Here is an 18,193-nt window from a genome sequence, read left to right as displayed (position 1 = left end):
GATACCTGGGATTTTTTCGTATGTCATCCAGCTGACCAACCACATGAGAAACATTTGTGCGAATCATTTTGAAGGCAATTTCCTCCTCTCCCATGATTTCAAACCTTATTGTTAAAAGATATTTACACATTAATAGAACCTACAGTCACATACAATAAATATTCATTTCATATTTTATTTAATAATTTTTTCTAATCTAACTGTCCAACCTTCATTAGAACTTATATTTACATTTTTCAGCTAAAGTTCTTGTACAGAACCACTTTCCTGCAGATTTATTAACAGCCACTCAAACTGAAGAACTGAATACTATTACAAATTATGTAAACTACAAGTAACATCTCACCTGTAAGTAGACATAACTCTTACTATACTTTTTTAATAAACACACACAATTTACAAATGCAATTCATAATTACATCTCAGACATGAGAAAACACGTTGTTATTCAATCACCAATTCCAGAAAAATCTTAAAACAAAATTACAGAAAAGTACGTAAAACTACAGCCTTAAGTATAAATAAAACCTTCCTCACCCACCTGATCAATAACTTGCAGACAAAACAAGTATATGAAATGCAGAAGTATATTTTTTCTGAAAAATATCTTGGAAAAGTATTTAACCCTCTTTTAAACTCAACAGTCTTACTAGAGACACTACAGTTAACATTTTTCACCTTTCATATCTTGATATAAAGACCCTGCGTGCTCCTTGATGTCTCGCCTGAGAACACATTTTGTGTATTAAGATCACAAAATGAAAAATACACTTATTCCATACTAGTTCAACAGAAAAAACCTCAGCTTGTATCTTAAACTGCCTTATAGTATAAGCATATGCAGTATAAACTCTCCTAGGAAAAGAATTATTTATAAAGCTTACAGCACAACTTGAGGTACTAAGAATTAATGAATAATAATGTCCTAAGGCTGCCCCAAACAGCATAGGTAACATTTTGACTTTGTAGCCACTCCTGGGGTAACTGCTTGCTTCAGAGACTCCCTGCCACCCTCCACTGCCGGTGAGGCAACGGATAGGAGCTAAGTCTATAAGCTCCATGCCAGGAAACAGCCTTGTTGGCAGGTAATTGGTTTGCAGGTCTTGGAGAAGAAAGATCTGAGCGAACTTCATCTCAGGCAGATCTCCACAAGCACAGTAATTCAAACAGACCTGCAGTTACAATCATGGTTTATACTGTCCATTCCAAAATGGGATGCAAATCTTTTCTTGTCCCCTTCCCTCCCTGTCACTCCTCCTTCTTGCATGAAAACTACAAGTGAGTTAGGGCTAAAATGCTTTTTCTTTCTTTGCACTTCAGCAGAAGAAAGGACGAAGCAGATTTACAACTTCCAGGTACAGGACGGGTTCTTTCCTCCTTTTCTTGCTACTTTACCTGTCCTCACTCACCAGACAGAGTCAGTTGATATAGCCATCTAAAGATACTCTGGCTTACTCTTGTGCAACACAAATTAGGATCTGGCCCAAGATGACACAACTAAGACAGACCTATTCAGTCTCCTAAATAAGAAATTATGAAAAAAAATGACAACTTTCTGCACAATGAAACATACATAAGTAGATACCAGTATGTTTCTTCAGTTCTACTGTTAAAATAAAAGCTAAGATTTGTTAACATAGACATGTAACAACATACCTGTATTTGTTTTTGTCCTTGTAGGCCTTACGAATTCTGTCAGTCACAGGTTTGCAATTAGTCACTAGGTTTTTTGTTACTGGAGGCTGGAAGAAAACATTGCTTAGATTATAGGTTACTGCAATCTACAGAGCTGTTATAAAGACGTCCTTTGTAGAAGACTTATATTACAGCTAGAAACGCCTGTGTATGCTTTACTTTCCTGGAATGGAAAGCACTAGTTTCTTGACCAACTGTTCAGGGGGGAAAAACAAAGCAAGATACTGGTGCATAACATCACGATTTCCTATGCATACAAATATTACATGAGAAACAGATTTTTTTTGGCAAAAACATTGCAACTTCTATATTTCATCCTTAATAACATATTCAGAAATTTTAGCTCATTTGACAGCTGTCTCTGACATTCCTCTGGTAGAAGCTGCAAGTAACACTGGCCAGAAAAACTCTGCAGAACAGCTGATACACATTAGGCCATATTTCTATCACAAGCTATGTTGAAACAATTCTGGGAAATAAAATCCCTATTCTCAAGGGATATTTCTACGACAGTAGACTCATTCCAATAAATTTAGCTGTTGCAGACAACAGAATTAAAAATAAATCAGGCCTCTGCGCTAAACACTAACACTATTTTGTCACTATTTGAATTGACTGATAGCATTAGTACATTAGGTATTACTGCTTAGATCAGTAATATTTTACTAACTCTCCAAAAACATTGATTTGACATCATTCCCAACACTGGGACTTGTTTTTAAACCCATTTTAAAATGTATTCATCCTTTATTACTATCCTTCAAAGTTTTTATTTCACAGAAATTTACAAACTAAATTATGAGTCAGAGAGAGGCAAAATGAAGTAAGGCCGTACTGTAACTCATGTCCTCAAACCAATGTGGATTCTCAGATCCACATTTCAATTTCTTCAAATGAGGCTAACATGGTTTTGTTTGATCAATACAACTTAGGTGGAATTCCGACTTAGAGGAAAATATTTTTTAAACCTGCTAAGAATACAAGCCAGGATAGGTATCCAGACCAGGGGGGAAAAAAAATTAGTCAATGTCCATATAGATTTATCTACACGTGCACCCTAGATCATCCTCTGTACTATAGTTTACATGTCTTGGGGATCAATATTGTTTTTCTACCACTCAACAGTTCATTATCTGTACTCATTAAAATTATTTTCGCTTTGATATAGCATCGGTTTGAAGCTACAAAACTCTAGGTCATCAACTTAGCAAAGTACATGCACACATTTTTATTTAAATACATAGGTTGTTGGACTCAATCTTAAAGGTCTCTTCCAATCTAAATGATTCTGTCATTCTGTGTTGATGCGGGAATTAAATTCTCATTGTAAAAGAAATCTAAGTATTAATATCAGATACAAAGATTCTAAATTCCTAAGTTGCAGCAGATTTTAGTGAGAATTTAACCACTGAAGTAGAAATTAAGGACTTAAATCCTTAAGAACACCTAGTCCTAACATTTCAGTTTTCACAGATTCACAAAATGGTTAAAGGTTGGAAGGGACCTCAGGAGCTTATCTAGTCCAACGCCCCTACTGCCAATTGCCCAGGACTACGTCCAGATGGCTTTTGAGTATCTCCAAGGATGGAGAAGCCTTCATATTAGGAAGAATTATTCTAAAGATGTCCATCTGATGATCTGGTGGGTTTTAGGACTTTATTTTGGTTTTGTTTCTTTTTAAATACATCAGTTATAATTCAGATAATTCTTATTATATAAATTCAGATAATTCTTATTATATAAATTCAGATAATTATCAGAAAGTTCATGTCAGAGGGGTTTACCATCTTCCTGGTTCATAACAGTGAATTTTCTTAACAAGAATGAATTTTTCATTCTCATATATAACAATATTCTTAAGCTCAGCTTTTCTCTATTTTTGAAGGAAATTAATGGCTTTATAAGTTAGGAAGTAGCTTGTAAACTCCTAATTTAAAGGCTTAACTTAATGAACACAAATAGAAATTTTTGTAAAAACTTTCCATATAGAAATCACACTAGTTTTTGAAGCATAGCAAATACACCCTCAGGAAAAAAAAAACAAGACCCATATTTCTTACCAGGTTGGGATCATAATATGCTTCCTGAGTTGGTGGAATGACATGGATCTGAGTGATGTTGGCAGGAAGAGATTTAGAGCAATTTATTAGCATTTGTTCCAGACCCGTCAAATCCTAACAGAAAGGGGAGGAAAAAAAAATACATATAATCCTGTTTTCTCACTGACAGAGTTCTAAAAATCCAGGATGCATAGACATATTTAATGTTATCCACATAAATTTCTGTGCTACTGTTGGAGAAAGAAGACTTAATACTCAGCAGATGCTATTAAGTAACTGCTGAAGTTAGTGGGACTCCCTGTATACCTAAAGTAAAACAAATGCTTGGTGCATAGTTGAATTGAGACCAAATAAAGCACGACAGAGTTATTTTCATTAAAAAATGAAAAACACAGTTTTACTGATGATGTTGGGACAGCACAGAATTCCCAAACCAGCAGTGGCACATTAAATCCCCAATCAAGCAAACAAACAGAAAATTTAACTGAAAGGACAGGAAGCAGCTTTTCAGACTAAGGTACAGGTCAGGAACTCATTAAAGGCAGGGCTGTGTTCCAGCTATGCCAATTATGTTATGCGCCATTTCTCGAATAAATTATTTTATTGGTTTGTGCAGATTCCTCTCTAAAGCAGAAATAGTGCAATTTCGTTCTGTCTCTAAGAGCACAAGTCCTACAAAGACTGTCTCTTTTTCTACCAGTTCTCAGAAATGCAGAAATGTGAATCTTTGTATATGGTCATAGTATTTACTAGCATGAATTCTCCGCTACCCTTTTTCTCACTTATTTCTTCAGGCCACAAATTTCTGAAGGAACTGTATTTCACTATGTGCAAGAACAAGAGTAAGCACAGCAGGATCCCACTCCTCACAGTGGCTTTTACCAGTGAACATCTTTTCTGATAAACTCATACCAACTTTCTTGAATTTGGACACCAATGATCAATTTTTTCTTATGTTGCTAAAACTCAATTTAGCTGTTGATTCTGTATAACAATATGGTGTAACACAACGTTATATATTCTCCAGGTAAAATTTAAGAACTGTCAAATGTTACAGATGCGATAAGCAAGGATAAATAAATATTTGACTCATTTTAACAGCTTTGCACTTTTAAGCTGAATTTACTCTAAAAGTTATCGGTCAGAAAAGAGTACCTGCAAGCTTAATGGTAGTTCATGGATTCTCGTGGCCAATGTGCGAATCTCTCGGTCAGACAAAATGCCTGACTGGTCTGTATCAACCTCATCAAAGATCTGAGAAACGTTCAGTGGCTGGACTGCACTCATAAGATAGTAGAAATATGAAAAGGCAAACTGCATATCTTCTGAGTGCCGCACTTTGTGAAATGAGGTCTTGTCAAACTCCTCAGGAAACCTGTATAAGAATGTAAACTAATTTAGTACTTCCATTTCTTAAAGGAAAAACATTCCTTACCTAAACACAAAATCTCATTTAGAAATTTTAAAAGGTCATCAAAAGGCTTCTTATTTTAGCACAACTATCATGTTATAATAAATTCCCCGCTTCCTATTTCAAAATATAATTTTAATGAGTAGCCATCAGCACACTGGAAATAGATACAGCAAAGCATCAACAGAAAGGCAGAATTAACTACATCTTCACATTACTCCAAGCACAGATGTACTCACATATCCTGTAGCTCTTGCATAACAGTGCGGTCAATCATGTGAGGCATATGAGCAGGGACTTTCCGAGATGTAAATCCAAATTTGCTGTTTAAAAGCTTATTTACATATCGAAGGGAATCAGCAAATGTATCTTTCAGTTGCCTTCCAAAATGTCTACCATCAGTGAAGTATGACATTTGTTTGAGTAATGACTCTTCTTCCTAAACAGCAGGACAAGTATAAATCAAGGATACATTACCAAAAAAGACTGAAAACATTAAACACACAGGAGAAATGACATTTCAGCCAGGTGCCAATTCTTTCCAATATTTGACAATGTGAAAAGAAGTCTTGAATAATTTTTCTTCTTATTCCGTACTTATCTCTTTAAAAAGAAAAGATAAATGTAGCCTTCACCTTAAAAATTTCATGCTTTAAGAAAAGTAGTCTGTAAAAAAATTCTTTAATATCTGTGCTCTGACACCTCGCACACACAAAGTACGCTATCAGATTTGTAATATTGCCTCTTTTTTTGCTGATTATTCATCCACATTTGATAAACTGAAATGCTATGAATAGAAAGATTCCTCTTGCAAAATCCGATCTCAGATGAAGAGAAAGGTAACCTTTTAAAAAACATAGCCCCTTTGCCATTTTGAGTAAGGCAAAAGAGTTGCTACCAACTGAAGCAGTCCATCTTTCTCTAGTAGAGGTTTTCAAAACTCTGCCAAAATGCTATGGCTGGAAGCAGAGGAAGCATTCTACAGGTTTTCTTGACAGAGTCTGGATATTCAGTTTTGTTGGCAGACTTTCAATTTAACTCCTGAAGCCCAAGTCCATGTGATTACATATTTTTTTACATTTTTTAATAGACTGGATCAGTATCTGCATAAAAGCAATCAAAACAAAATTTAAGCTTTCTGAACAGTAAGACTCTACCAACATACAATAAATACAAAGTGAATCTGACTAGGAAAAAAACCCAGAAGCAGTAGGAGGAGAATAGAAACTGCTGTTTGGCTTTTACCACCTAGCTAAGAGAGGCCCAGATCATAAACAAATTAGATTTTATGTGAAAAGGCAAAAAGAACTTTCAGACAATCTCAGTATTTGCCTCAAAGGCAAGACACATTTCAAGTTATTGATTACATTAACAGTATTTCGCTAAATGCAGAAAGATGCAAGTACTCCAATATTAAAATACTCACATCAAGAAGGTCCTGGAAATACTTCTTTTTCTCCCATGGCAAAAAGCCTTGGTAACTTCCAGCATAAGACTGTAATTTTCTTCCCACTAGTCCCTCCCTCATATTTGCATCAACCTGCACATGCCCTTTTCCTCCTTCCATCTTCTGTGTGTCTTCTCCAGTATCTAAATTCCCAGTACGTTTTGATTTCTGGGTTTCCCTTAATATGAGTGCATTCAGTACTTTTTCTCGAGTTTCATTTTTATTTCCCATGCTCTGGGAGGGAAGTGTGGATTTAGGCTTTACTTTATAAATAGGTTTATTTGTGTTTGTGGTCATAACAGTCCCCTTTGTTCCTGTAAGCTTTGAAGGAACTTCTTCATTTGCTTTTTTTGTTTCTATTTTGCCATCATTTACATCTTTATAAGGCTTCTGCGAGCTGGTATGATTTTTCTGATCTTCTGAATGATCATGCATGCCCTTCTTTTCCAGGCCTATAAAACTCTTCACTGTAGTTAAGAACTGGAAAGGTCTCAGGAGGGCAGCCTTGGATAGGTTATATCCTTTCTGAGTGATATCACCATTTAGTAGTTTTACGTCCAGGTTCTGCAGTGCTAGCTGAACATCTTCAGGAAGGAGAGACACATTTACTGATGGTACAATCACCTCTTCATGTAGGCTCTCTTTTGTGCCATTTCGATGTCTCCTGACTCTTGGAAAGCGTTTTTCTTCAGGAATATCCTCAAATATCATTTCAGCTTCTGGTATTGAAGTTACAGCTACAAAATCAGAGTTAGATTTTTGCACAGAAGTTGTGTTCAGTTTTGGTTCCTCTCTAGTATCAACTTCAACAGCTACCTGCATTTTAAACTCTTCGTCATTTTTATTTAGAAATGTAAGGTTAAAGTAGATCACAGTTGCATTCATGCCACTATGCATTATGAGGTGGATAGTCTTCCATTTGTTGGCAACTGAAGCATGTCGGATAATTGGATTATCACTATATGAACCCTCAATTCCTTTCTTGGCTATTTCACTGAAGCTGAAGTAGGGCAGACATTCACCTTTGGGAACAACATAGTAGGTCTGATTGAGCTGAAGTGTCACCTTGTACATCTCTTCAAAGTGATCTGGAAAAAAAAAAAAGAAATAAATTTCTGCCAATTTGAAGTGTGACGCATCTTTCAGCCTTTTTTTAATTGTAATAATGCCCAGCTAGATTCATTATATTAGTGACAGTTTTGTGCTAGAACACTTACCGTAGCTTCCACTTGCTTGCTCGCCTATCTTTAATAATGAATGACTAGAACATAGTCGGATATATAAAGCTGCCAGACATTCCAGTGGTATTCTAAAAGCCAGCATAATTTACCACTCTTTCAATCTCGACCTGAAGAGTTTAAGTGGCTCATTATCACACATCACTTAAAATTACGCATCAGTCATAAATAATATGCCCATATTACATTTTTGCCAGGTTTCAGTAGATTAACGTTACAATGGTTGTATTTCACTACTATATTGCATCTTGATCTGAGACTTCCGAAATCAGCTAGGCTGAACCGAGCTTCTCCCTCCCAAAGCAGAAGACAGATAGTCTGTTATCTCTTGCATGAACAAAACCTGCCAGTAACTGCCAGTAATGCATTTGTCTAACCACTGCCTATCCCAAACAGCACTCTCAATCACTTCATTCTCTCCTACCAGCTTTCATATCAGAATAAATGCCAGACAACTTCAGAGGTGACAAAATAGCCTTAGCAAGGGCCCAGAGCCAGGCTTGAACTTGGCTGTCAGAATCAAAGAGGTTCTTTAAATTTCTTAACCCCTACAGGCATCATCAGTCAACTGTTTTTATTTGAGGAAAGACTGTTTGCATAGCTTAAATATAATTTCTCTATTTAAAATGTAAGCCTTGGTGCAAGGAATGTAATGCTTGCTGCTCCGTACAGTATCAAGCACCACATCCATGCTCAATAATGGTTTTATTACATAAAGCAGCATATAATATTGATTCAGGTTTCAATTAGTGAATACAAGCAGCATCTAACTTTTTTCTGCAGCTGCTAGCAGACACAACTGTACAGGGCATCTTAGCTCAATCTGAGAGTAATGATGAACCAAAAAGGTCAGGTAATTCAAGAGAATCCCTACAGAAAGTTTACTTGTGATGTATTTTACTTACCCTGGCCACAATCACCAGCATCAAATCCGCAGGAGAGGACATTGCAGGCCTGATCACAGAATTTGTCTGCTAGCCAGGAATTAGCACAGCCTTGGTTACAGTATGAAACTCCACTTATTCCTGCACCAAATTGCCACGGTGGTCCATTCCCAATACCTCCAACCGCACCTCCACCAGCCACATAGCGACTACCCCCACTGTTACCTACAGGATAGAAAAGAAAAACAACAAAAAAAAAAAAGTTATTTGAAATTCTTACTTCTAAGGAAAGGTACATTTTAAGTCAGCATTAAAGCTAGACTGAATAGTCAATAACCTTATTTATCATTAGCTAAATTAAAATAGGGCAAATGCTAACTAGACCTCTGTGAGTTAGTGTAAAGATTCATAGCATGCACAATCTCACTGTAGAAGTTTAGGAACCAACTTAAAATTGCAACAAAAATTCCAACATAAAAATTTTGTCTTAACTTCAAAAAGACAGGTAGAAAACAGATTTACTACTTCTCATGCTTGCAGTCTTTTACAGATCCCACTTTCTCAATCCAGATGTACAACTTCATTTTCCTACCCTGCAATCCTGAAAATTCAATCTAGGAACAAACGGTGCAGCTTCCCAGTCCTGTTACTTGGATTCTGAGCATATGTAATATTTTATCTGTATCATACAATTATATGTAATAATTTGAATTCCAAACCCCTTCCTTTCAGCCAGTCAATTTGGGACCCCAAGATAGACTCTCCTATGCTCTACTATTTGCTGTCATTTTCCATAGCAACGTGTAGTTTGCTGGAAATGACGTTTTCATCTATGACCCAACTATTTTATTATTACAGGAGGCAAATTTCATTGTTATAGCAGAACGACAAATTGCAAAGTTATTCTTATAAGAAAAAACAAACAGTTCACTTTTCCTAAATTTAACTTTGCCATCTTACCAATGCAATCACCTCCATCCCAATCACATGCTGAGTTATTACAGGCTTTATCACAGTAACCATCTTTAATCCACGAGCCAGGGCATCCCTCAGCGCAGTTTGGCACAGGCCAAGTCAAGTAAACCTGGAACAACGTTACAGTCTTGAGACAAGGACAGGCAAACATGTCAACTAAGCTTCTTTCCTGAAGTACAGAGACTTAAAATAATGCCTCCCTGTGCACAGTGCCTTAAGTATTCATAAAGCTTTACAAACAGCATTTAAACCCTATCACTTTTGAAGTAAATGTTACCCCTTTCAAACAGAAGGAAGAACTAAAGAATTCCCAAGGCTGTATAGCAAGGCAGCAATGGTCAGAAATAGAAAGCAGGACTTCCCAAATCTACTTCCGCAAACTATATTCCAATGAAAATTAATATTTTATCAGATAAGAAAGGAGAACTTAAACTCTGAAATAGCTCTGCAGTTCACTTGTTCTCCTGACTCAAAATGTTTCATTACTAACCAGTCATGAGATAAGGAGCACGTTGAACATAATCCCTGATGTATCTGAACTTTTATGCCCTAAATAATGCTAATAAATACCAAGATAAAAAAAAAAAAATGGGGTTGTATGTATTTTCAACTAGGCAGGCATTAAAAAACACATTTTCCTTTACGCCTTATTGTTTCAAGATTTTAGCAGCACATCTCCTGCTGAAAACACTTATTGATCACATTATCATAAACAAGATTACACTTAACCTGACTTTATCATCATAACTGAGAAGAATAACTGAAGAACAATATAAATGCACTATCAATATGATTTTAAAATTATATGCCTACATCCTTAAAGATTCAAAACAACTAAAAGGCTCTTAATGTCCTCAAATACTCAAACGGTAATTTTAGGGTAGCTTAAACTAATTTTGTACATCTCTTGTGTATGCGTACACAAGTATGCACATCTGCCTGCACAAAGTGCTTAATTCAGTGGTCTTGTGTATTTCGTGTACTTACTGCTTTAATAAAGATAAGTATAAATCTTAATTTTTTCCTCTTTGCCACCGTTGTAGATGAAGCTCATGGGTGAAAACTGCTGGCAATCTTTATACACAACTATTGCTAACATATCCTCAGTGTGCTTTCCCACTTGTAGATATTAGGTCTGCTGAGACTAAGTTACTCAATTTTCAAGAATATGCAACAATATTACATATATATAATTATTTATTAAAAGATAGATGGGATTATATATAGATTGGGCAAAGACATTACGGGCATCTTGAACAGAGATCACCAATAGTAAATTTAAATATAAGACCAGTTTTAGTGTCATCTGACCTCAATGTTTCCACGGAAAAATAGATTCTGTTTTGTTTTGAACATTTCTCACAAAACAGAAAGAGTTTATAAGGGAGGGAAGACTGAGAGCTGCCAAACATCACACCAATCTTACCAGCACTCCAAAAGAAAGTGGGGGAATTAAGAGAACAACAGTAATAAACTAAAGCATGAAACCTGACAGAAGAACCATTATACGACCAGAAACATGTGAGTGAATATGAGTAAAAGTAATTCTGCCACCCAAACAACACAGCACATACATTAAAAAAAGAGACAGAGCCCTCCCCTCCCGCAACTTTGCTAACAATTGAACAATGAACCTTCAGAGATAAGAGGAGGAGCGGGGAACAAAAGCAAGTTTTATATTTGCTCTCCCTTTCAAAGCAGTATTTCTTTTATTTTCATTATATTGGCATAGAAAAGTTTCACATCTACTTCTGGTAAAAAAATACTTTCATAATGTCTTACCTTCTGACCTTTAGAGTGACTGTAAAAATCATCAGGCCAAACATCCTTCCCAAACATAACATCATCATTGAGATAGATAAACTTCTGTGAGAGGCCACTGATACGATGAATGTGACTTTCAATAGCTGGTGAACTGAAGGTAGGTAAGTGACTCACATTCTGAAATATTTCCTAAAACAAAAAAGCCCCAACAACCCAAAACAGTTTCAGAAGGCAAAAATAAATAACACCTCCCCTCACCAAGCCATAAAAGGTCAAGCACATCATATATATTTGATACCTAGCTACTAAAAAATAGTTACATCAAGAACAAGAAGAGAAGTGAAAGACAAAAAATGTTAAAATATTTTAGCAAAAAAAAGAAAAAAATTACTGTCCACAAAAAATAATTTTTGAGTTAGCTGCTCAACTAAGATACTGCACCTCATTCAATACAAAGACAGAAACTTCTCTTGCACTGGATGTGAAATTTATGTACACATTTATATTTCTCATGCAGTACAGGCTAAACCAAACCATCAGGCAAGCTGAACCTGTTCAGCATTCCAAAAGTCAGGACTCTTCCAACTATTTCAAGTATCTTCAGAAGCAGACAGCAACAGAAGTTGAATTAGTACCTTGCTACCCCTTACGATGCTCAGGGCTCCTATGGCATGTTCAGACACCAAAAGCACTCCTGAATTTGTAATCAGATGTCACTAGAGCGTTCTTGGTTTAGTTATTCAGGAAACTTATAGGATTCCCTTTCTCTTTTTTATGTAAGTTGTCTAGAAAGCGTAGCTACTTTTTTTGCTGCCATCTTCTTAGTTCCAATAATTGTCATCCACCCTATCCAACACAAGCTTATTAGGTTATTACTGGTCCTGAAAGACTGTTGATGGATTCAGGTTACATTTTCTTCTCCCTATGTCTTTTCATAAATAGTCTTTATATGGATATTAAACATAGGTATACATTAACTGAATATATATGAAGCCTTCACTTAGTCCACCTTTCCAAATACTGAGGCTTCAGCTATCTGCTTAATAATGCACAAAGACATATTGGGGTTTGATAAAACCATGGAAGAGATGAGGAAGAGTTGGTCACTTCTACCTTCCACATAAATGCAGCCTTTATCTGAAAGATAATAACTACATTTCAAAACAAACACAGAACCTTTATTAATGGTATTTCCATGCTGGTATTTTTGGTTTGGGTTTTTGGTGGGGATTGTTCTTTGGCTTTTACCTGATGCGTCACTATGGTTATCCGAGGATTATCCAGGTTAAGCCAGGATGGAATCTGCCCATTAGTGACAATAAAAATATGTCGTACCCAAGGGGCATGCCTCTCTATCGATCTTAATGAGTATCTCAGCTCTTCATTATCTTCAAAACGGCTGGCAGAAATATCTTCATCCTGTTTAGACTACAAAACCAAAAAATAATTTTTTAGATTTTAAATAGAACACTGAAGTTCTGATCCAGGTACGTAACAAGTGTGCTTTAGCACATGGATGCATAAGCCTTTGAGGACTCAAGATATTAAAAACCAAAAAGCACATTAATCAAGCACTGTTATACTTCTTTCTAAGGGATCATATTCTTCAGAATTATGAAAGTGAACAATACAATCTTCTGACACCAACGGCTGACCACCTGGTATCATTAGGATGGTCTGCAGATCACACCGCAAGATAAGAGCGCCTTGTGCGATCCCAGCTCTTGAAGAAAGAGCCCCAGAAAACACACATCATCCTGTTTTCCTGGATTTAGTCTTAATTCTTTACAGATCTTGATCAAAAGCCAAGTTGCATTTCTAATTTGTAACATCACCTTTCAGAAATGCAGTTGTAAGAGGCTGAGGCCTTCCAAGTTCATTGTATCATAAGCCATATATAAATGTCACCTAATATAGACACACTGGAAGTGTCATAATATAGCAGCTCTTCAGTTATCACATGCTCTTTTATTTTAAAGAACATAAGCAGGAGAAAAGTAACAAAATTGAGGCTAATGTTCAATATCAAATAAGTAAATGTTTCCATATGTTTTTGTTAAAAAGACAGCATTTTAATTAGAAGTTCTCCAGGTTAAGTTAGGTTATGAGACATAGTAACATGTTTCTTTTCCCATTTATTAGAACATAATGACCTTTCCTCAAAAGAACAATTAAGACTGCCTAAAAGGAACATTTCTAAAAGAAGTGTGCCAAACAGGAAAGTCAAGAAAAATTTGAACAATTAACAGTTACCATTTTCACCGCAGATTCTACACACTGTAAATAAATCTCCTTCTTTTCTAATACATACATTAGCACAGCTTACACATTTTTAAAACCATAAAACATGAAAACTTTCAGCAGCGTATGCATCCATTGGCTAGGTACCCATTTACCAAATAATGCATAATTTCAGCATGAAGAGTTATAAACTTTGAGTTTAAGGTTTGTATTAACAAGGAAAAGCACTCCAAAAGCCAGGTCCACAGGATACAAAGACAGACTAAAAGCTTTACTAGATGAGGCACAATTACTTTACCCGTGCCACTTGACATTTAGTATAAAATTAAATTCTAGCAGGAAAAAACAAGATTTTAGAGGCCCTTATCTTGAAATAGATGTCTTGTTATTTCATCTCTTTTTGCTAAACCAAACATCCTAGCTTGTATGAAAAGTACTCAAAGTAAACCACCTTTCCTTACAGGCACCTGTATTTCAGGTCTTCAAAATTTTGGAAATCAAAGTAATAAGCATTTGCTCAGCATTTTTGATGCTGCAAAGCAAAAACTGTCCAAGAAACATACCAGAAAGGAGATAATCATGTTTGCTAACAAAGCCTTCCGTCTCCCCCACACAAGAAGTCTGCTTATCTGCCAATTAAGGCTTTCAAGACTTGACTGCACGCAGCTTTATCAGAACACGTGCATAGGGCTAGGTTTTACGCTTAGTGTAGAACACAAAAGTTTCAGTTAAATGTCACTCTGATCCTTCTTCCTCCTTGATTACAGAATTTGACAGTGTTCTTGTGATATTTTCTTACAACACAATAAATATGGCTTCTTAACACCGCAAAACTCCTGGAAGAAATCCCATGTTCCTTGCCATTGACCAGTCAGCCTCTACTTGCTGTTTTTAAATACTACAACCTTTACAGGCTTTAACAGAATTTACTTACCTGACTGACAGAGCTGAGGTCCCATAGTAAATACGCAGGATTAAGTGTCAGTTCTTTTCCATCTATTGTCATGTTCTTCTTTGCTTGCTTGCTCAGTTCTTGGAAACCCTTAGGGTTATTCAGTTGCAAGAGAGCCACACTCGCCTCTGAATAGAGCTGCAACTATACAAGCAGAGAAAACAATTTCTGGCATGCACCCACAACCAACAGCCATGGTCTTCCTTTGCCAATTCCACCTTTTTGTTGCATTTCTCTTAGAGTTACTAATAAGAACGACTGATGAACACTGTTTTTAAAGAATTACAATTTTGTAAGAACACAAAAATTAGTAGTGAAACAGGAAATGAAAAACATTCAAAGACACAGAACATTTCTAGATGCCTAATTTTCACTTTGCAAAGAAAATTTCTCCTTATGCAATGATCCAGCAACTGCAAAGTTGTCCATAAGTCCCCATCCATTCACTCTCACTCCCAATAAGAAAATTCATACTTTATTACTTCATTACATGACTGAATCACACATTTTTCCATCTTAAGCAATGCTTTTCTCAGAAAATTAAGGCCATCAATTCACTTGCTGTCAGAAGCGTGAAATTTTCAGAATGGTTTACAGATCAATCTACAGCTCAGAAATCTGAGATACAAAGGGTTCCAGAACTAATCCATGTGGGTCTCCAAGTCCTAAATTACGGTTGCCAGTACGCTGTTAAGGTCAATTCTTAGTTGGGCACTGTTTGATCTGTTCGCTGTTTTTATCTCTTGCCACTATTAAGTCCATATATCAGATTTCATAATGCAAGGGATAAGAAGGGGTTTGCACTACATGCACTCTCTTACCGACAGCATAGCTTACAAACTGCAGGGCACCACAACATTTCATTGGAAATATAGCATAGCCCCAAAAAATGCTAAGTTTACCATACAAAGTAGCATGAGAGATACAAACGAGCTAAGGGCGGAACCACACTTTGATTTTGAAAATGCATGCATTCAACAGTAAGCTTGAGAATAAATGCAGGTAATCATTAACAATGTTTATTAGATGCTAGACTTAATTTTTGTTCTTTCATGCAACAGAAGACAAATAAGCACATATACCAGATTTTCAGTGGCATAAGACCTGTAAAAGCAATTCAAAAAGACCTGTAAAAGCAAAGCAACTTTAACACTGTCCTGTCCTGAATCAACAAGGCCACAGTTTATTTCATAATACCCTTAAGTGATTTTTTCCTTTATATTTACTAAATTTGATCCTTTCTGCACATTTTAAAACAGCACTTGCCCCAGAGTTAGCACCCTTTCCCTTAGCAAGACCAGCTGTCCCACTTGTGACATTTTAAAGCTGTTGATGCTTTGACTCATATGCTATTTGAGATCTTTCAGTCTGACTTATGAGGCCTGCCATTAGAAAAATCTGATAAATCTCAGACCTTCCAGGGAATCATCTGAACCACACCGGTGGAAAGGATGGTTTCAGTAGCTAAATGGCTGAGGTATAGTTACGGACTGCATCTAGCAGTCTCCAAAAATATCAGTATTGAAATGCTACAGATTGCAAAGCTGCCATCAGTGGGTATGTGCTTCATTTAGGAATACAACAGTGTCACACAGTCACTTAGAATCTGTCATCTAAAACATACATATAACAAACCAAAAATATTACCATCCTAGAGATCTGAAAGCATTTGAGAACATTTAGCTTCTCTTTGTTTCCACCAAACTCAAGAAAATAGGTACCTGAACTACAGACTCCTAACTTGATTTATTACAAACACTTCCACTTTCCCCACACTAACACAGCATTTAATTCCAGGCTTTTAAATATGTATCAGCCCAGGCACAAACAAGTAGAGGAAAAATGCTCTGCACTACTCACCACAGGAGTTAAGATAACCCCTACATTGAATAGATTATTTTTATTATATCAATGTTTTTTTTCCACTGATGCGTCTTTCAGGAAAAGTCTTTTCATAAGCAGAACTATCAATAAATTAGATTTCAATTAAATTATCTGGTGACATAACTAATTAGAGTCTAAGAAATTGCATGCTCTGCTCAAAGCATTTTGTTGCTGATGTATTCAAAACAGAATTCTCTCCAAGCAGGTTTTCTGGTCTCACAGGTATTAACCTCCTCTCAGTGGGGACTCATGTGATTGCCCATTCCCTTGAAACAGTATCTACTGGAGAATATTTTCATCCTGACAGAACAGGTCAGCAGATCTAAAGATATTGTGAAAATAGAACAGAAAAGCAAGCAGGTAGATGCACAGAGTCAGCATGACCAGCAGAGTTTCTCCTTCCAACACAAGCAGGTGGAAAAGACATGATGCCATCGCATACCTAGACCAATACTCCTATGTGTTTATATCACACACTTGAATTTGAGAAAGGAAAACTGCATTCTCTTCACTAGGTAATTTTAAATGCAGGTTCTACACTGCAGCATGTTTGCTAATGCTTATACTTGCTAGGCTAGGAGGCAGGCTGAGGGCCACACCGCTCTGCGCAGAATTAAACACTTTTACTTCCATGTTCTCAAGGTAAGAGACCTCAAAGGCAGATTTTTTTCTGAGGTGGGACTTGGACTCTTAAACAGTCTTCAAATTATTATACTTTATCTTCTTAATGATCAAACCTGATTGTTAAGGAAATAAGATGTTCCTTTTTTCACACTCCAGTATGGATATTGAAAAAAAAAATCATATGTGCACATAGCAATGAAGGGGGCACAGCACGTGTTGTGTTAAAGAGTAAAAAAAAAACTTTTATAAATATGAAACACTGCTATCTTTACATACTTTTCAAGTTCCCTTTTCAAGGTAGAGAGGGTCATCTCAGAGCCAAAACTAATGCAATGCCTTGGTGTCTGTTTTTTACCCCTACAAAGCTTACTTATTACATTCGTGTGAACATACAACACCAACTCCTGAAACCACCTGTCTGCTCCATCAACACTGACAAGAGTAGCAACAAGAATCCCAGACCACCCCCGGCCCTCAAGGCCGTGAGGACAGCAAACACCCAGCATCTCTGTGCCAGGAGGCTCGCATGTGGATTTTCTTCTGTTAGAAACACAAAGTTACTAAGACACATTACAACCCTCTGTTTCCAACATAACTTGTCCATATATGTTTCTATGCGTGCACATGCAGATTTTTCATTTTTCCCTGGAGCAATCAGGATGTTAAATCTTGAAGGAAAGTCACCTTTTTCCAAAAATTTTCACTGCTGTATACCACACTGTTAGCATGGTAAACTCAAAAAAAAAAATCATCTCAAATAAATCGAATCACCTTGCCCTTTTAATCCTTCCTTTGACAGTCTCCACACCACTGCCTAGTTTTTAAGTCACAAGTGTCTCTTTTAGGCTGAACAATGACAGTTTTCTCTAGAAATATAAGTAGTTGGGGAAAGGAAAATTGAAAATTTATTTTCAGTTCTTGTGTTTCATGTGCAGGTACAATGTAACATCTTTACACCTTTAAAGGCATGCGGTTCAGCAGCACGCAGTCACACAGAGTAACACCTCCATCTAGTGGC

The 18,193-nt window shown here is 36.4% G+C and overlaps 1 protein-coding gene across 3 annotated transcripts in view; it reads right to left on the bottom strand.

Moving 5' to 3' along the window:
* Positions 1 to 18,193, bottom strand: part of GNPTAB (N-acetylglucosamine-1-phosphate transferase subunits alpha and beta) — a 43,361-nt gene that overhangs the window by 6,788 nt on the left and 18,380 nt on the right. For all 3 annotated transcript variants that reach the window (XR_008448207.1, XM_054056448.1, XM_054056447.1), the window contains exons 8-18: positions 14,650 to 14,811; positions 12,723 to 12,902; positions 11,493 to 11,663; positions 9,696 to 9,819; positions 8,757 to 8,960; positions 6,593 to 7,701; positions 5,406 to 5,605; positions 4,911 to 5,130; positions 3,756 to 3,869; positions 1,657 to 1,742; positions 6 to 104 (exon numbers count right to left, since the gene is read on the bottom strand). Coding sequence is in view for 2 of the 3 variants with exons in the window: in XM_054056448.1 (XP_053912423.1) it covers positions 6 to 104; positions 1,657 to 1,742; positions 3,756 to 3,869; positions 4,911 to 5,130; positions 5,406 to 5,605; positions 6,593 to 7,701; positions 8,757 to 8,960; positions 9,696 to 9,819; positions 11,493 to 11,663; positions 12,723 to 12,902; positions 14,650 to 14,811 (2,669 nt within the window). In the remaining variant the exon portion in view is untranslated. The remainder of the gene's footprint in view (positions 1 to 5; positions 105 to 1,656; positions 1,743 to 3,755; positions 3,870 to 4,910; positions 5,131 to 5,405; positions 5,606 to 6,592; positions 7,702 to 8,756; positions 8,961 to 9,695; positions 9,820 to 11,492; positions 11,664 to 12,722; positions 12,903 to 14,649; positions 14,812 to 18,193) is intronic.

Source organism: Cuculus canorus, chromosome 1 (genome assembly GCF_017976375.1).
Source record: "Cuculus canorus isolate bCucCan1 chromosome 1, bCucCan1.pri, whole genome shotgun sequence".
Classification (NCBI taxonomy): Eukaryota; Metazoa; Chordata; class Aves; order Cuculiformes; family Cuculidae; genus Cuculus; species Cuculus canorus.
Note: the sequence above shows the minus strand (reverse complement) of the source record. Positions and strands in the feature narration are given on the sequence as shown.